General features: G+C 36.9%; 1 protein-coding gene across 1 annotated transcript; it reads left to right on the forward strand.

Moving 5' to 3' along the window:
- Nucleotides 1–578: 578 nt before the first annotated feature.
- On the forward strand, nucleotides 579–19,989 carry SCCPDH (saccharopine dehydrogenase (putative)). Its single transcript, XM_081941706.1, has 12 exons — nucleotides 579–904; nucleotides 2,755–2,867; nucleotides 6,084–6,164; nucleotides 6,933–7,062; nucleotides 10,113–10,162; nucleotides 10,968–11,098; nucleotides 11,547–11,664; nucleotides 12,471–12,590; nucleotides 12,681–12,737; nucleotides 14,588–14,699; nucleotides 17,428–17,509; nucleotides 19,211–19,989. The coding sequence occupies exons 1-12, from the start codon at nucleotides 718–720 to the stop codon at nucleotides 19,314–19,316; spliced, it is 1,287 nt and encodes a 428-aa protein (XP_081797832.1). The 5' UTR covers nucleotides 579–717; the 3' UTR covers nucleotides 19,317–19,989.
- Nucleotides 19,990–20,287: the final 298 nt, after the last annotated feature.

The following is a 20,287-nucleotide window of genomic DNA, read 5'->3' on the forward strand; positions in this document are numbered from 1 at the left end:
ACAACCAAACCCGATAATGCAAAAAGGCTCAAAGTATGAAGGGCGTGCATAAGCGCACCAACGTGCCTACCGTCCCTGTCCTAGTGCCCCCCCCCACTTATTCGTATCCATTTCCTGTATCAACAATCATGTTTATGCTTATATCTTTTACCTTATATGTGCTTAACAAAATAAATAAATGATTGAACGAACGAATAAAATAAATAAATAAATAATTAAATAAATAAAACAAAATAAAACATGGGCGAGAAGTGCAATTTGACAGGCGAGCGCGGTTTGACCGCCTCTGGCAGCAACCAGCTTCGGCGGGCTGGAGCAGCAAATGACCGGTTGCTTTTGCCTCGACAGAGGAACTTCGCGCGATTGTTCCATTTGATAGGTTGGAACAACGGGGTACCCGGACAAGGAGGGAGCAGTCCAGCGACCGAGGTCTCGCCTGGGGACAGGAGGAGGAGAAGGAGGAGGAGGAGGAGTCGACAGTCTCGGCGGCTTCGAGAACGACAAGCTACGCAGGGCGAGGCAACTGGGAGACAGCCTTGTCACGTGACCTGCACAGGCCCGAGGCTGTGGGCGTGGCCAACGTCCGCCCTCGCCCCTTTCTCCGCTTCGTTCTAGAGCAGTCGAAGCGAGGTAGGCTGTCGCTCTTGCGCCTCGCGTCCCGCTCTTCCTCCTCGGCGCTCGCTGGTCGACCGGGCACTTTTTTGGCTTCTCGTTCCCATGGCTACCGAGCGGCCTTTCCAGCTGGTGGTGTTCGGGGCCTCGGGCTTCACGGGACAGTACGTGGTCCAGGAGGTAGCCCGAGTAGCTGCCGAGGATGAGCTGCGAGGCTCCTTGCGCTGGGCCGTGGCCGGGAGGTCTCGGGAGAAGCTGCAGGAGGTGGTCGAGAAGGCGGCCGCCAAGTTGGGTAAGAGAAAGGAGGGCAGGTCTTGCGGGAGTGCGGGCTTTCCTCTTGTCTCCCTCCCCGAAGTCTGCAGTAAAAAAAGGAAAGAAATTAATGACGCGTCCACTGAGCTTCCTTGGCTGCAGTCCGAAAATCAGTAACCATGTGTCCGACGTTGACCTTAATGTTGTGACCCTTGGGGGGGGAAGGCAAGGAAAGAGAGAGGGTCTCCACCAGCCTGGCCCTCTTCAGATGCCTTGGGCTGCTTTTCCTAACGTTTCAGTTAGCAGAGGTGTGCCATTTGGGCGGGGCACACCTGGAAGGAGAAAAAACAGATTGTGCCTAATGTAATTATTCCCTTTATCCCTGAGATAAAGCCTGAAGGCTTGGATCAAGAATGTTAAAGAGTTGCTGATTCGGATCAAAGTTTCGTCTGATCAAATTGCTTGTCTGTCAGGGTGCCAAGGAGCAATAGCAGTAGCGCTTGCTTCGACTTATATACCACTTCACACAGGGGCGAAATTCAGCAAGTTCTGACAGGTTCTGGAAAACTGGTAGGGGAAATTTTGAGTAGTTCGGAGAACCGGGAAATACCACCTCTGGCTGGTCCCAGAATGGGGTCGGAATGGAGATTTTGCAATATCCTTCCCCCAGGAGTGGGGAGGGAATGGGGAATTTTGCAGTATCCTTCCCCTCCACGCCCACCAAGCCACGCCCACCGAACCAGTAGTAAAAAAAAAAAATGAATTTCACCACTGGCTTACAACCTCTCTCTAAGTAGTTTGCAATGCTTCTACTTGGACTCAGCCTTCCATCCTTCCAAGGTCAGTAAAATGAGGACCCAGATTGTGGGGAGTAATGTGCTAACAGAGAGGAGGAGGACTGAGTCAGCACATTGCCCTCAACGATCTGGGTCTTCATCTTACCGGCCTTAGAAGGATAGAAGGCTGAAGTCCCTTCTCTATCAGAGCCAGTATTTGTTTATTCTCCTATTCTGTCCTAATTGCCCTAACTGTCATCTAAAATCATACAAAGGGAGTAGCATTGACCAAGAGCTCATTGACCAAGAGTCTGAAGTGCATAACTCTATGCTTCCCTTCCCAATTGGGGCCAGGGAAAGTGAGATAAAATTCTGCATCAATCTGCATTGACTTAGGTGGCGCCAGAGAAGTTATTATTTTGCAATTTTACACTTTTAAGATGGCTTGCTTTGCAGCCTTTTTCACGACACTACAAGATCTTTGGAACTCACCAAGCTTGTTTCCAGAACTAGATTTGTTCAGTGAAAAGAAACATTTTTGCATTTTTGTCCTTGCACGTTATATCTCTTTTATATAATATTTACTTTTTTTTTCTAGTGAGCTTTTGTAACAAGTGACTATCTTCCCACATGCTTGTGTAGAGAAACCATATTTGGGAGATAGTGATGCAATTTATATTTACTATTCTCCAAAGCAACTGAGGGTAGAACAAGAAGCAATGGGTGGAAACTAATCAAGGAGAGAAGCAACTTAGAACTGAGGAGAAATTTCCTGACAGTGAGAACAATTAATCAGTGGAACAGCTTGCCTCCAGAAGTTGTGAATGCCCCAACACTGGAAGTCTTTAAGAAGATGTTGGATAGCTATTTGTCTGAAACGGTATAGGGTTTCCTGCCTAGGCAGGGGGTTAGACTAGAAGACCTCCAAGGTCCCTTCTAACTCTACTATTGTATTGTATTGTATATAGAAGTAATATAATTTGTTTCCTGGAAGTAATTAGAAAACTAAATGTAAAAAAATAGCATCAGTAAATGGTGATTGAAGAAATGGTGGATTGAAGAAAAATAATTAAAGAGAGGTTTTCAGACTAACATGTCAATGTTAAATTTTCAGGGAAAGCAGAACTGAAGTCAGAAGTTGGCATAATACTATGTGATGTCAGCGATCCATCTTCTCTTGCTTCTATGGCTAAACAAACGAATATTGTTCTAAACTGTGTAGGCCCAGTAAGTGCTTTCTTCTAGTTTTTTTCATGAATAAATAAAAAATGTGCTTGTCCTAAAGCAATTACTTAAAACATGACATTGTTGTAAGATATTGCCAGAAATCTATTTGATTTTTATATTTTGTAATTACATTTTTGGTATTTCTTTAGGAAGATTTTTATCTGTTAAAACAAAAAGTTTCCTAGTTAAATGCAAATTAAAGAGAAAATCCTATTTCCTAACACTGAAACTGAAATTCATAATATTAATTTTTATTAATCACTCTTCTATAGTATTAAGCAAATTTAAAAAAAAACTTGTGCCATAGCTGATACTAAAAACAAATGGAAGTTAATAAGCTGTTAACATCAAAGTAGTTTGATATACCTTATTTTATGCTAGAAAATGTAATTCTCAAGCAAATTTAAATTATTAAAGTATTGTATTAAATGTGTTTAAGCATTGAATCTAGAGAAAGTATCTTAATTCCAGATCTTCATATTTGCAAACTATGAAATTATCAAGAGAAATGAAACATTCTAAGGCTGTTTTACAATAAGCTACAAAAATACTATACTGGATAGTATTTTATCATTGGTACATTACTCCATCCTTGATTGCCAAAACGAATACCGTAATTCAATAGTAAGGCAAAAATTTTGAAACAAGGGACCTCAAATGGGCTAATTTAAGCCCATTTGACAAGGGGGGCGTTCCACCAGTTTCGCCTGGTGCGCCAATTGCGCCCCCTACTGGACCGGGATGCCCTACGCACGGTCACTCATGCGCTGGTGACGTCTCGCCTAGACTACTGTAATGCTCTCTACATGGGGCTTCCCTTGGGACGCGCCCGGAGACTGCAGCTAGTCCAGAATGCGGCCGCGCGGGTTGTCATGGGGAGTACCAGATGCTCCCACGTAACACCACTCCTGCGCGAGCTGCACTGGCTGCCTGTGGTTTTTCGGGTGCGTTTCAAGGTTCTGATCCCCATCTTTAAAGCGCTCCATGGCACAGGACCTAGTTACTTGCGGGATCGCATCCTCCCACATACATCCCTGCGGCCAATTCACTCTCACAGGGAGGGGCTTCTCCAGGTGCCGTCCACTAGGCAATGCCAGCGGGCGGCGCCAAGGAGTAGGGCCTTCTCTGTGATGGGCCCAACCCTCTGGAATGACCTCCCCCCCGATATTAGAACCACCACGGACTTCCGCTCCTTCCGACAAAAATTGAAGACTCACCTGTTCAGATTAGCTGGCATAATTATAACTGTTATAACTGTTACCTCCTGGAAATATATTTTTAACTGGTATTTTAAGGGTATTGTTTTAAATTTAATTGATTTTAGGGGTTTTAAAGTCATATTTATATTCTTGCTGTACAGTTCTTTTAATTCTTTTACCTCCTCCATATTTATTTATTTACTTATTCATCTGTTTATCTATTTAATGAATTTTATTGTGGATGATGTATTTGCTGTGTGGACTGTACACCGCCCCGAGTCCCTTTTGGGAGAGGGGGCGGTCTAGAAGTGCAAATAAATAAATAAATAAATGTATCCAAATCCAGAACCCACGACTTCTGTGGAATTGAAATTTGGAAAATTTTATAAAACCTTTTATGACATAAAAAATACCATGAAGCGTTTTATGTCGGGCAAAGCCCAAGAATGGCATGGAATAATTCAGCTAGAGTTCAATTCTTTATTTGTTTATACATAGTAGGCAGAATCTTACCAGGCTAAATCCTTACTATTATCAGCCTACAGATATACCCTGGGAGATTCTAGGGAGTGACTGTCTTGTACTCTCTTTCTCTGTCTTCTATCTAGTTCTGAACTGGGCTGCCTTTTGCCTCCCTCCCCTTTCTGGAATGTGTGTCCTCCTTCCTGGGAAACTGCCATTTCACTGTAGTCCACCACCCCAGTTTTACCTTCTGTGTGGGCACCATCTCACATTTTATGATATAAAATGTCACAAAACATTTCTTGTGGTGGGTTGCTGTGTTTTACTGTGCTATAAAGTTCAACTTGGGCTATTTTCAAGGCAGATATATCTCTCTGAATATCACCCTGATTTTTTAAAGAACTTTAGATACTCTTCCATTGTTGAAGGCAGTGAGGAATCTGGTAATGAAATATCTCTGAAATGATCACTCAAGGGGTCATAGATTGCCTAGTATAGAAATAAGACTGGATTCAGCAGTTTAAAAAGACATATAAATAATAAATCAGAAGAGTGATTTAGATAATTTTAATAATCTGGATGTATAAAAGAGATATTTTTAAACGTCTATGGTTCTATAATGAGGCAAAGAAAAAAGGAAAAGAAAAAACTCTTAAAATTTTCAAAGTCAGAAAACAAAAACAAACCAAGTTCTAGGGCTTTATTTGATGGGAGTAAAGACTAAGATCATAGAGAATAAGGGGAAGGAATATAAAGTTGATTTATTTGATCAAAGATAAAGAGATGTGTTGTTATCTTCAATAATAATTGACTTTTTCTAATTAAGGTCGAATGGTGAGATTTTAAGTATCTCTTTTCATATATGATGTAAGATATGAGAAGAAAATTTTTAAATCTGTTGATTAATTTTAATACAGTAATGTATTTTTTTCTGATAACATTTAATCAATTTTGATTGACCATAATTGCATGATAAGTTTTTGGTGATTTCTTTATTGGTAAAGTTTGGGATATAGAAGGAAAAGAAAGGATTATAAAGTAGGTTTTTGGATTAAGTTTATAACAGATACATTGATATTTCTGATAACCCTTAATGGATCTTTGCTGATTAGAATTGAATTATGAGGTTTTAAGACGTTTACAAATAAGGAATTAGGTTGAAGATTCTTTGTTGCTTTTTAAAATAAGGTGATAAGTTATTTAAAAAACTATACTTGTGACAAAGGGGGAAGCTTTTTCTTTTTTCTTTGCTATATACTGAAATATTTTTATACAAGTTAAATTTTTATTTTTGTTTTCTTTTTGTTTTAATTGTTTATAGTTTTTATTCAGGTTTATATGTATAGCTTTCATCTCTAAATTATTATAAAAGAAACCTAAATATTTTTATTCACATTGAATTTAATGTATTAGCTAAATCATAACTACATCCTAACTTTGTTAACTTTCCTTTATTCCTTTATTCTTATTTTTTAAATGGAAAGGAAACTTCAAACTAGGTCTATTAAATTATCCAAGATTAATATAATTTATTAGTCTTTTTTCATTCTTACAGTACCGTTTTTTTGGAGAGCCTGTGGTAAAAGCTTGCGTTGAGAATGGCACAAATTGTATTGACATTAGTGGAGAACCACAGGTAGGTACAATTAACAAAATAAATCAGACTTTGAGGAATAATATTTGGTTTAGGTCACAATTTCAACTCTTTTTACTAGTATTCCTTATCTTAATGTAGGATAATTATTTACTTCACATATCAAACTTTGTATTGGTGTTCTGCATACTATGTGATGGAGCATCCATGGGTGCTGGGAACTGCAGTTTTTGTGTGTGTGTGTCTGGTTTCCTCTCTACTCCCACAAACATCTCCTTACTCATCTTTCATTTCCATAAATTAGCAGTGTGAATGGACATTGGTAGACAGGAACTGTGTTTAGGATAGTAAAATTATTTTTATTTATAAATGTATTTTTATTTATAATTATATTTTATACTACTTTTCCTCTGGGAGTCAAAGAAAATACACAATTGAGGTTTTCTTCCTATTGTTGTCACCATTTTATGAGGTAGGTTGGGCTGAGAGATGATGAATGGGTTTGTACCTGGGCTTTCTTAGCCCAGTTCCCAACAATTTAACACACCATACTAGCCTTTTAGGTGAGATTGTGAAATTCTATAAATCTGTGTTGAATATTAAAGATAAACCAATTTTACATTTAACTGTAAAATACTGAATTGTTTTGATGGTTAATAACATTTAATAAATAAACACTTATAACACTACAAGATGGCACAATAGCCAAGAAAGCAGTTTAAAAAATAATGTTAAGAAATTTGTTATTTTTGCTTGAATGTTAGAAATGCATTGGTTGTTTCTTTATATAATATTGTGTTTCTAATTTAGTTCCTGGAAGGGATGTATCTACATTATAATAGCAAAGCTGAAGAAAAAGGAGTATATATTGTTGGAAGCTGTGGTTTTGATTCTATTCCAGCAGATATGGGAGTTTTATTCACCAAAGACAGCTTAAAAGGTGATTTTTATGTTTGAATGATTTTTTTTTTTTTGAACAAAAATTTTATTGGTTTTACAAAATTTTTAGGAAAAAGGGTAGTGGAAAAGGGGTACAAATTATGGCAGCTACATTGTGCAGAGAATGGCACCCCCCCCGACTCTCATAATGTTCACTTATTAAGACATTAATACATCAAGTAAAATACTATTTAACAATTTTTTTGACAGCATATTTTACCTTATATCTTCCAATATTTTCAATCTATTTTATATCCAACAGAAAAAGAATTCCCTGTATCAGCAATTGCAGTGTTTTTCTAGCTCACTTTTGTGATCTAAGTTTTCTCTATGCTGCCTCTTCCCCCCCCCCCCCAGCAAGGCTCCGTCACCTCCCGTGTCCTGCGTGTCCTGTGTAATGTCAACAGCTTTGTCTAGGAGAGCATTGTTTTTTTCTAAGAAGGCCTCCGCCTCCGTGGTTATATTAATTCTAACTCTGCCACCCTCCCAGAATATCAACATCCCTTCTGGTAGAAGCCAACGAAACCAAACCCCTTTTTCAAATAGTTTCTTTGCTAAAAACGAATATTTTTTTTCTTTTATCTCTAACTTTCTTTGGGATTGTTTCAGGATGACTATCTCTCTCTCCTTGTATTTTAACGTTTGCTCCCTTTGTGCACTCAGAATCTCATCTCTTGTAGTCTTTCTAAGAAATTTAATATGAACCTCTCTTGGAACATTGTGTGTTCTAGCATAGACTGAATTAACTCTATAGATCAGGTCAATATCCCACCCCAACTGCTTTCTGTCTTTTTTGATGTATTCAGCGAGTAAGTTTGTCATAATCTCCCTCAAATCTTCATTATCAGCCTCAATTACATTTTGAAATCTAAGGAAAAAAGACATCCTTTCAAATTCTGTTTTTATCTGGTGGTTCTGTTTGACTGATCTTTTGATAAATGCTAGGGGAAGTATGGTAGCTACTTTATTTGTATGTTTCAAGATATTAGTTTAGTTTGTGGTAAAATGCAGCCTGTATTCTAAAAATGATTTGTTTATTAATTATTTAAACGTGCCTCACCCTCCTCTGCCTCTTTAGCTGACAGTCTTTTAGATAAGCTTTCATTAATCAAATAAAACAAAACAGTTCTTATCCTGCATCTGAACAAAACCGTATAACAAAATAAAAGAGGGGAGAGAGGCATCAGTACTGAAAGTTAAATAATTATAAAAATAAATAATAACAGTGCAGAGAATGGAAATGTCTGGTGGAAGATCTGACCAAATATCTGGCAGTCTTGCTTCCCACACATCTTTTGTTGAAACCTAGCTGTGAAATTGAGGGAAAGACCTTCCCCAATTCTAATCTTCCAACAAAGTCAATGGAGTGCCTCCATTTCTAATTTCTTCTGCAGTAATTAACTCTTTATACTTTTCAGTGTTCACCATTGTGTCTCATTCCTTCTGCACTTAAAGTGATTTATTTACTTAGTTGTACTCTGATTTTTATTCTGACAAGTATTTGATATAGATAACAAAATATGAAAGTAGAATATAAAAAGCTAATTAAACTCCTGATAAACATTTCTTTACAGATTTTGTAAATATTGAGAGAGGGGGCCAAATTTAATTCTTGAAGGAGTCTTTACTACAGCCTGGGAGCTACATGCAAAAAGACAGAAAGGTTGGCCTCTGACAGTGGAGATAGTGTCAGCATATCAATAGGAAAGCCTTTAACAGTTTCATAAAAAGAGAGGCAGTTGCATACATAGCTCTAGGACTTATTTAGGTGCCAGTACCTCCAATTGTACTTCATTTGTAATGAATAGATAACAGGTATTTCCTTAATACAACCAGTATTTGGTTCCTCTACCTTATACAAATTTACCAAAATTTGAATCAGTTGCATTTTTTACATAATTTTCCTGCAGAGATTCAATTGTGTTTCATGCAGAGATTCAGTTGTGATTCAACACAATTGAATTGTGTTGTTCTCCTCAAGAAAGGGTGTAAAACATCATCAAATCCATCCAGTTCAGGAAGGATATCAACTGGCAGACTAGGCATAATAAAGCAAAGTCACTCCTTACTACAGCTGTCTGCACATCTGATGGTGTTTGAAAAACAAAGAATACTCTTAGACTATGAACCTAATTTTGGTGAGAATGAAATCCCATCCACAATTGGTTGAACCTCGGTTCCCAATTCAGGTTTCTATTTTCCAATAGTAGTTCTGTTATTTTTGGCTTCATGTTCAGTTTGTTTTTCTTCATTTATTCCATTACCAATTTTAGACTTTGTTCAAGGGTACCAATTCTTCCTTAAAATTTATGGTTAAAAGCAATAGAGTTTCAAAAGTTGGATTATCTTCCTCAGATTCACATCAGTTTTGGACAACATGACAGACAATATGAAAGTACCCTGAGGGACAACACAGGTCAGTGGCCTAGGTATTGAAGAATAGTCTCCCAACATCAGCTCCCTTGTATGGCAAAACAAGGAGGAGCATATCTTCTATTAAAGAATAGTATCTTATAGATTTGATTCCACCAGAAAGTTTAGAAAGATACCATGGACCCTATCCAATTTCCAGTCTTTCCAATACATAAGCACATCAGAAAGGCCTTGTGTTCCTTGATTGACTGGAACAGCAATAGCCAAGTGTTGTGGGAAGGTCACACAGATATTCTGTTCTCCTGAATTTTTCAGTGAGCTGCTCAGGTGAAACCAGGGTCTATTATACTCTTCTTCACTCATGGTCAAGAACCTGAAGTAAATAGTATTTGCAACCTGTTCAATCTTGGAACACTTTGCAGTTTAAGTTGTATATTTTAATGTGTCCAGTAGAAATTGAAATCCTGTTTTCTGCACTAAAGGAAACAAGTGAAATGAACATTTCTCTTTACAGAATGTGCCTCAAATAAATTAGATGTCGTGTTATTGAATACATATATACTATATGTCAATTATCCAGCAGTAATAAATATTAACAAACTGACAGTAAATTGATACTTTTTAAAAATATTAATTGTTCCTTAATATCACAGATATTATTAATTTCTTTCTTTAAAGGTACTTTAACTGCAATTGAAAGTTTTTTGAGCGTAAAATCGGGACCAGAGGTTGGTTAATTTCTTCTTTTTTTCCATTAAGTTTGTTGTGCTAAATTATAAAAACTGTAGCATGAACCTGAATATGACCATTAGTATATTTTAACTATTGGCAGATTCTCACTTTTTTTCTTTTACCTTTTGCCTCAATCTTATAAAACTGAGCAGTTCACAGCAAGATATAATACTGATAATTCTGAAACATTCACAGTACATTATATATAAAAATAAAAGTATCTGCAAAATAGCAAAAAATATCTCTTAATACTTATTCTTGTCTAATTGTTTGTTTTCATACATTTTCTGCTCGGGCTACATTGTTAACAAATAATATATGATATTAAGTACATTTTATATTTATTTGTTTATTTCTTTGCTGCTCTACTCAAAACAGCTGTAGCAATATAAACAGCTCCTTAAAATTTATTATGATATATTAATTAAAACATTACCATTGGCAGAAAAACTTGAAACATCTATCTAAATAAAACAGTTAACAATAGAAAGAAATGCCATTATAGTACCTCTGTATCCAGGAAAACAGACCCCTCACTAGATTTTCCCCCAATTATGCATAAAGGAAGAATTTTGAAAAAGGAAGGAAAACTAGGCACCTTTTAGAGGAATCTCTTAATACTATTTTCACCAGTTCTCTCAATTTCTGATCGTGTTGCTCACCAAATAAACGTAATGCCCATGTACCCAAATTATCTGGCCTTTTCTCTTGCCTGTTTCTGTAACAAAATCATTGAGCAAAAAGAAAGTAAAAAATGGCCAAATGTAAGCACATAGCTGAATGATAATGCCATTTTAACAGGGAGCCTGCATTCATGATGGAACCTGGAAATCAGCTGTATATGGCTTGGCGGATCAAGAGAACTTGAAGAAAATTAGAAAACAAATTGGATATAAACAACTTCCAGTATTTGGAGCAAAACTCAAAAGAAGGTACAGAAAATATACATCTTTTAGTGTTTTAAATTACAAACATGTTGTTCAATATTTTTTAGAGTAAAAGGAAGAAAATGACATTTTAAATAATTTTGATCTGTAATCTGTTATTCAAGGCCTTTCCTGAAGTGAAATGTGGTATTGGAATCTATCACTAAAAAGTAGGTAAACCATTCTCTAGACTGGAGGCACCTATATTTTGCAGCCCCAGATGGTGATTTTCCACTATTCCCCAAAATTGAAAATCTATTTTGCAATTATACATACCCAAAATACAAAAACAAGCTGAAAATGTTAATCTCAAGCCCAGTAATATCATTGGACTCATTCCCTAATAACCCTTGGAAAAAAACACTGCCTATCAATACTGTAAATATGCTTTTGTTTTCAAAGTGCGGATCCAAGCTATGTTTGTTATGCTTCATTTTCTCTTTGTGTTTTTTAGAGGTACAGTATTTTACAGTAATGAATTTAAACAGTATTCCATTCCATTCATGGGATCAGATGCCTCTGTAGTAAAGCGAACTCAGCGGTATTTGCATTCACATTTGCAAGAAACACCTGTAAGTTTATTTAACATGTTATAACATTAGTTTTGTTTCTTTTTAACAAAGGAATACAAGCTTCCATCTTTCATGTAAGCTATGAAATCCATCAGTGATGTTTTACTTTTTAATAATAAACCCTTGTCCATATCTTGTCAATTTTTCAAAATTTGTATATAGGGACTCACCATCTAAAATAGTTATTCTTCAGAAGAGTGAAATTTTCTACCTGCTCCTCTTTAGCCCATTACTTTCAGACATGAGTCATTGTTGTAAGATAATATAATGTTATCTTACAACAATGTTCAGATAATATAAAATAATACAAATATTAAATAATATATTAAATATTATTATTATATTATAATAAATGATCAACTCCAGACTTATACTTCAAATTATTTCTTAAATAGCAAATAGGAGGAAGAATATAATTGTTTCTCTTATAAAAATGTCATGGTATTCCATTGAAATTTCCTCCTAATGTTTTGACCATCCTCAAGGATTTCAGAATATTTGTATTGCCTTTAGAAAAGTACATTACTGTGTTCTTATTATTTTGACCGCAGATATGTTGCTAATACTCTGTATGTGACCTTGTAGACCCAGTATTAGAAGTGTTTTCTTCTGTCTGCAGCTCTTCTTACAAGGTCCTCATTACGGATAGGAAGTATATTTCCTAGATTAACTTTTTAAATAACTTTGATTGGCTTGTTTATGAAAAAATTCTGGGCCTTGATTTTTTTAAAATTTTACTCAGAATTAATTTAAATGTTTCATGGAAATGGATACTAAACTTGATATCACTTACCTCTCCTATTCAGGTCCAGTATGGTGCTTACACCACTGTGGGCGGCCTCACTTCTGTCATAAAACTAATGTTTGCTGGTCTTTTATTTTTAATGCTTGCGAAATTCAACTTTGGAAGAAAGCTCCTGCTAAAAGTAAGATTTCTTTTAATTAGTTTTGAAATTTGTCAAATTTTGTCAATTGTTCAATTATTCTGAAACTTACTATGAAACTGCTTTCTTCAGTATCCTGAATTCTTTTCTGGAGGGCATTTTACAAAAGATGGACCAACAGAAAAACAGGTAATTTTACTTTTGTTCTTACATACTAATATATTTTATAATTATTGTTTTCTGTATATTACTAATTGAATATAATCTGTACTCTATGCAGTAAAAGAGGTCTCATCTTTATTATTCTATTTTTTACTCTGATATCTTAACATGAGACTATTATACATACTGGATCAAACATATGTTGTGCTCTGTAGCCTATATTAGAAAAATGTTTTAATCCTATACATGGGATTACATTAATCTAAATGCAGGCTAAATATCTCAAACTTCTATAAACAAGTTGAGTGAACAATGGCAAATGTTCCATTTGAGAATGCTACGATGCATTAATAGTGTTGAAGTCCAGTTGGCAAATGTAACTTGTTTCACCATTGATTGTTTTACTTAGATTTGCATTGAATATGTTCAGGTTTGCTGTATGGCATCAGAAAGCACATCTGAATGTTGAATTAAAAAAAGGCAATATGTAATCTTGTAAACATAAATCTTTTTTATATGTTGTATTATTTGCATACATAGCATCTCAGGATTTCAGGCTGCAAAAATTCTTTGGCTGATCAGTAAGAATTAAATCACAGTACTATTTTCTCTTAGCATAGCATGAATATCTCTGAATCTAGTTTGCTATGTTAGAAATACTAACCCATAACTAAGTTTTTCTCTTACCTTAAGGCAGTGCTTCTCAAATAGTGGGGCGCCCCCCCCCCAGGGGGGGCGCGAGGCTCCGTAAAGGGGGGCGCGAAGGCTCCCTTTCCATCTGGGTGCAAACAAGGAGCCAGGAGCAACAGGCGGGGTCCCGCCACCACGTTCAACAGTTTGCTTTCAAGTGGGCTCAGCCCGTGTGTAAATCTCCTCTTGCAACCCTCGCTTGCTCTGGGGATGAAGAGTAGCGGGCGGCTGCGAGGGGGTGCTCAAAGAGGTCTTTGTGGCCTCGCTCGCGTCTCCTCTGGGCTAACTGGCGGCGAAGGCGGCGAAGGCGAAGGCAGCGGACTGAAGTTTCCCGACGAGGTTGCCTGTCCAACCAGCCCCCGCTGGCTCCTGGCTGAGGGAGGAGCTGCCGCTCCGCCTTCTCCGAGCGGGATCCGCGCCCTGCAACTGGCCGCGGCGGGCGAGGGGAAGCGGGAGCTGAGGCCGCCTGGTGGGCGCGGACGTCCCTTCACGCTGACCAGCCTCTTGCTCGGGCTACCCTGCAGCCCGCCGGCCGACCAAATGACTGACCTGCAGTCCCAAAGTGAAAGGAAAGCGGTCGGGCGGAGGGTGCGCTCCCTTCTTTTGGCAGCCCCCGTCCGGCGAAGGAAAGGACGGCAGAAAGGCCGGCCTGGCCCCGGGCGCTGTGCAGGACTTCGGAAACCAAACATGAAAGAAAGATTGGATGCCACCGGGGCAGCCCGCGTTGCTTTGCAGCTTCATTGGAAGGCCCAAATTGGAAGCAAAGCCAATCAATTTTAGTGGGTCTTAACTCTCTGGTAGATAAGACACAACAGTGTCACCCAGCATCTGACTTCTCGTCGGAAGCGTTGCATTATTCAATACAGTGTTATGCAGAGGTGTACTTATAACAATTTTATAGACAAATGATACTATTTACAGTCGCGCGGGGGTGCGCGAAATGTTTTCTTCTTCCTAGGGGGGGCATGACAGAAAATAATTGAGAAGCACTGCCTTAAGGTTACATATATATTGTTCTTTCAAATCGGGTTAGAGATAAAAATCATCGTTAAATAATTTGATTTCATTCCCAAAATTGATATAAATTAGGATGCAGGGTAATTGTATACAGAATATGTATGCATGATGTACACTGAGGTGCTGTCTGGTGATATAATACTGTTTATTTTTTATCTTTTGAATGATAGATGGAAGAATCATCTTTTGAAATGACCTTTCTTGGAGAGGGATATAGCACAGGACCAAATTCACAGGAGGGCAAACCTGATGTTAAAATCTGCACCCAAGTGAAGGGACCAGGTAGAAGAGTAATATTGGAGTAAAATTAATTGTATTATTAATTACATTCAACAATACTTTATTTAATACTAGCTGATAACTTGGCGTTGCCTGGGTATTCACAGACGTCGAAGTGTTTGTCTGACAGGGAGCCATTGAAAGGGGCCTTTCTTCCCCCTACTCCCATTCCCATCATCCCTGCCCTCTCCCTTCCCCCTCCCATGCATTCCTCTTTCCCGCCCTGTCTACAATCCTGACACTTTGCCCCAAATCCATCAGGCACTTCCCCATTGGTCCACTGGAGGGAGCATGTCTAGGCTGGCTTTCCAGAGGAAGCTGTGAATGAACTGATATCACAAGCAATTGCCGCTCTAGGACGCCTCACTTGCTCTCCTTTACAGACCAGGCGTTCCAGAGTTATGCTGGAAAACACACACACACACACATACATCAGGGGTGTTGTCCCCCCCCCCCCTCACCCCAGTATTTGTTTCCAGAGGGTACGTCATCTTTATACCAAGTTTGGTTGAAATTGCTCGAGGTGCTCCAGAGTTATGCTGGAACATACATACATACACACATACGTACGGCCTATATAAATATAATAAATTAATATAATAAATATAAATAAATAATAAAATAGAATAATAGATAGTTAAGATAGACAGACAGACAGAACATGATTCATATAGCATTAAATATACAAGTAGCAGTTCCAAATGGTTCTGTGGGTAGTGATGTCTGCAAGGTAGGTCAGACTAACAAAAGCAGTCTCATGGCATTGCAGTGTACAGCCTGCCCTTTTTTATATGCATTGTGATTGTAGATGTGCACCCAAAAAGGGTGGAGTTTGTGATACAATAGCCTAATACTTTCACTATGGATGAATGTAGCAGGATTCTGTGGTTGCTGAGGGCGAAGGAGTTTTATCGGATAAAACATGTTACAAGTAAATAAGAATAAGAAAGCTGTGCATCACATCACATAAAAAGGTACACAACATGCATTGTTTCCAGCAATAGATAATGAAAATAATACTTTGTGTTCTTTGGTATTCCAAAATATCTCAGTGATATTAAAAGAATATTTTTATGTGAACAAGATTTCAGAGAAATATCAAACAAGTGAAGTATGTGGTTCAATTCAGACAGTTCACCAAAACTGTTGTTCAAAAATTTGTGAGCAAAGCCATTCGCATCCATGTTTTTCTTCCAATTTAATATTAACCACAGTTTGCCAATTTGCACAATATCACAAATTAAAAAATGAAGTAAAGAATGATGGAAAATTAGCCTATGCTTTGTTTCCTAACCCTATAATTTATAAAAATGTATCTGTTTCTGAGCAGTTGAAATACTATACTGAATCAATATAATTAAAAGTTGTGGGGTTTTTGTAGTCGTTATAGAGAATTTATAATGCAAGACATGTAGTACTATTTTCCAGGATCTAATTATACAAAATCAATATTCTATTTGTGCAGTTAAATTGTCCTTCCCTTATGTAAAATTGCTTCCAAAGAGTAGAGGACAATTCAAAACGTTGTGAGGACCAATTTGTCTGAATAGAAGTGCCTTCTTGTCAGGAAGATGTACCTCTGCTGTCAAACCTTGTGATTGCAATGTACACTTATAAGGATGCATGCAGAAATATTATTCTGTAATGCAGAGAGAAGGATGAAATTAATATGAGGACTGGTAGCCTACATGCAAATGATACATAATTGCTTTGTTTGTAAATAGTACAAAAAAAAAAACCACCATTCTATTAAGTTTGATAGAACCATTTGCAATTTGATTTTTTCTTACTGCCAGATGTTCTTTCAGTGACTACTAATTAGTCAGTAGTATGATCATGATGTTATAAGTGGCAAGGAATGATGGAAGTAGAGATCAGAGAACTGGTTTTTATGTGCTTATGGTGAACCTAGGTTTATTGTTTCAATAGTGGCAATAATTTCTCTTAAGTTTAGCCTGGAAATAAATTTCATTAAAACATTGATGCCACTACCTCAAAATAATGAATATACAGTTCTTATATTGTTTTTCCCCTAATATGTATAGGTGCAAGGAATGGGATTTTTTTAAAATTCTGTCTTCCATTTACTTAAAGGACCATTTGGTTATAAACAATGAGATGTTATTTAACAGGTAACTTAGGATACTGGTTGTATTTAAAGGTACAGCAGAACAAAATTCCTCCTGAATGCTTATTTAGAGAATGATTCTATCACCAGGACTACCAGTATTTCTATTTTCATACACCGTATACAGTATACACAAACGTGCTATTACTTTTTCCTTTTGTTGTTGTGTTCAACGGTTAACTGTGAGTGTGGTGGCACGCTGGTTAGAATGCAGTATTGCAGGTTATTTCTGCTGACTGTCAACTGCCAGCAGTTCAGCAGTTTGAGCTGAGTCACCAGCTCAAGGTTGACTCAGCCTTCCATCTTCCAAGGTGGGTAAAATGAGGACCCACATTGTTAAGGGTAATATGCTGACTCTTAACTGCTTAAAGAGGGTTGTAAAGCACCGTGAAGCGGTATATAAGTCTTGGGTGCTATTGCTTCTTTTGACTTCCCTTCTCTGTCCAAGTTCTTGTAAGCTCTTCCTATTCTTACTGGGATTCAGATAAAGCAACTACTGTATCTACTGTATTTCTACTTGATCACAATAGTTTTATTTTCCATCTTTTTCATCTCAAAATGTTTTGAAGTGATGAATGTAATGATATTTCTTTCTCTTTACAGAGGCTGGTTATGTTGCTACACCTATAGCAATGGTACAGGCTGCTGTTGCGCTTCTTAAGGACAAGAATTCACTTCCCAAAAAGTGAGTGTTTATCCTCTAATCGTAAACCATCTTATTTTGCATCCTATAGATACTAGATGAAAATAAGCACCAGAGAAATTTCACAATAGCTGGTGTCAGTTTTTTCAAAGAAGTTGAGTGAAATATACAGATAGTCTGTGACCACATGTGACCACAATTGAGCCCAAAATACCTGTTGTAAAGTGAGATTTGTTAAACGCCCTGGAGAAATCTGAGATCAATGGACCGTGCTGATTCCCTTCAGCATATCTTTTGATATATTAAGAAAATAAAATAAAAGTCTTTGAGAAGTATTCTAATTAATAAACAAACTTTAATACGAAAATAATAAAAGTAAATAAAACAGAAAGTTAACTAAATTGTTACATTTTGATAATGAAAGCTCCGTCTGCCAAGTTCTGCTTGGCAGCCGGACAAAGAACAAAGGAAAGTGTGACGCATGCGCAATAAATCACTTTCAGATAAGAACTTTTATGACCTGCGCAATAACTCTTTCTTAGTTTAACTCTTGAATGTCAGTTCATGCCTAGCAAACTTTTTAACATCGTGACAACCACATGTGACCTTGGGACACAGCAATGCTCATAAGTATGAACCAGTTGCCAAGCGTCTGAATTTTTATCACATCATCATGGGGATGCTGCAAAAGTTATAACTGGAAAACGGCCATACGTTTCAATGTTGTTGTAACTTTGTAACTTTGAACAGTCGCTAAATGAACCGTTGTAAGTAGAGGACTACCTGTATTTAAGGATAAGAAACTAAATGGCAAAGTCCTACTGGCTGAATAGTTCCATGCTATAGTAACTCTCCCATTTTATAAGCCCTCATTATCTACATATTTTGAGCTATTTATAGAAAGCTGGCAGTGAGGAATAAACATTAGAAACACTACAAGCAGTCCTCAACCTGCAACCACATTGAGTCCAATTTTTTTTGTTGTTATGCAAGGCAATTGTTAAGTGAGTCACACCTCATTTTATGACTTTTTTGCCATGATTGTTAAGCAAATCACTGCAGTTAAATGAATTATGTATTTGTTAAGCAAATCTTCTTTCCCCATTGATTTAGCTTGTTGGAAACTCCCTAGGAAGGTTGTAAATGATAATTCCAGGTCCCTGGGATATTGTAACCATCGTAAATATGTGGCATTTGCCAAGCACCTGAATTTTGATCATATGATGGGGGGGGGGGGGCACCACAATGATTGCAAGTATGAGAACTGGGCATGTCACTTTTTTCAGTGTATGGTAACTTCAGTCACTAAGCGAATGGTTGTAAGTTAGGGACTACTTTTATAAGGAGTTTGATTAACTATGTTTTGTATGCCATCCAAACTTGGTTTGTGAATAAGAGAATATCATATTACTCTATGAATAGTTACTAATAGTTAGATGGGAAAAAAAGTTACCAGTTTCTTCAAACCTGCTTATCATGTTTATGATTTGAGCTGCAGTCTTATGTACCTGGATATGTTTTATTGAATTCAGTAAATTTGCAATTGTGTTATGGTTTTTTCCTTTTAAAAAAAATTACAAACTGTTCGCATTAAGATGAATGATTTTTGGATTATATCGGAAGAAAATCCCATCTTTAACCCCCAACTTGCATTAATATTTGCATTAATGTGGTTTGTTGTAAAAAAAATTAGGCTTGCTTTTATTTGTGTGTTGCTAACTGCAAATGTGACTTGTTTTACAGAGGTGGTGTCTATTCTCCTGGGGCTGTGTTCTATAAGACAAAACTTGTGGAGAGACTGAACAAGCACGGAATTGAATTCTCTGTCATAAGCAAGTCTGAAGTCTGAAAAGAAAATCTACAAATACAACATGACCAGCAATTCTTTGTGTGCGCGCGCGCATGCGCATTCAAAATGAAATAATAAATAATAAACTTGATAAACTTAATATGTATAGTGTAACGATACTGTTGCTTGAATGATTCACATGCGAGTTAGGAAGATGGACTTACTAGTATTGGAAATAGGTAACTGCCATTAACTAATTAGCAGTGGTTAATCTAATGGAATGGCTCATAGAGCCCTCTTGCTTTTTAGAAACAAATCCAATTTCTAGGAGACATTAAATCTAACTCTGATCCATTTCATTTTTAAACAGTAACTATACTTTTTTCCTATTTGATTTTTGAAAGTTATTGCAGATTAAATTGTGGAAACTCTGCCAACTGATCAAATATTGAAGGTGGGAATAAATTCCATTGACATCTTGTTGACTAACGGAATAAAGTAATTGTCCTTAACTTAGGTCTTACTGAGTCCAGTCATTTGGTATTTTTCTATATTTGATTGTTTGCTATAGCATTATGAAAGCATTTAACCTGTTCAGTTAAACTTCATATCTTAAGTATCCATTCCAGCTGAAACATACCTGAATATTTGGCGTTTTTAAGAACTAATCTCATACTTAGTTGCTGTCATTTTCTTTGTTATTTTTCAATGCAATAAAAGGATTGAAAATCTGTTTTCAGTTTCATAAATGTTTAAAGCATAATTCAGTTATAGTATAAGAATTAGCATGATCCAATAGGTTAAGAAAATGGTATTTCATCCTATTTTAGATAGTAAGATGGAAAATGGAATACCATCTCTAATTTATTAGCTCAAATTAAAAGCAAGATTATGAATCCTTATATTTAATGCTGAAAGCCTTTTTTTATGTCCCGAACAGAAATGGGATTTCTGGAATTGCTTATGTTTATTCACAATTTAGGAGGCAATGAGATCATCATCAACATAAATCACATGGATATATAGAAATC

The sequence above is a fragment of the Natrix helvetica genome (genome assembly GCF_964273705.1).
Source record: "Natrix helvetica genome assembly, chromosome: 2".
Lineage (NCBI taxonomy): Eukaryota > Metazoa > Chordata > Lepidosauria > Squamata > Natricidae > Natrix > Natrix helvetica.

Excerpts from the sequence above, each read along its gene's own strand:
- SCCPDH (XM_081941706.1), top strand. The coding sequence starts at position 718 with ATGGCTACCGAGCGGCCTTTCCAGCTGGTGGTGTTCGGGGCCTCGGGC. Across the intron at positions 11,099-11,546 it reads GGAGCAAAACTCAAAAGAAG|AGGTACAGTATTTTACAGTA; the intron begins GTACAGAAAATA and ends TGTGTTTTTTAG. Across the intron at positions 14,700-17,427 it reads CACCCAAGTGAAGGGACCAG|AGGCTGGTTATGTTGCTACA; the intron begins GTAGAAGAGTAA and ends TTCTCTTTACAG.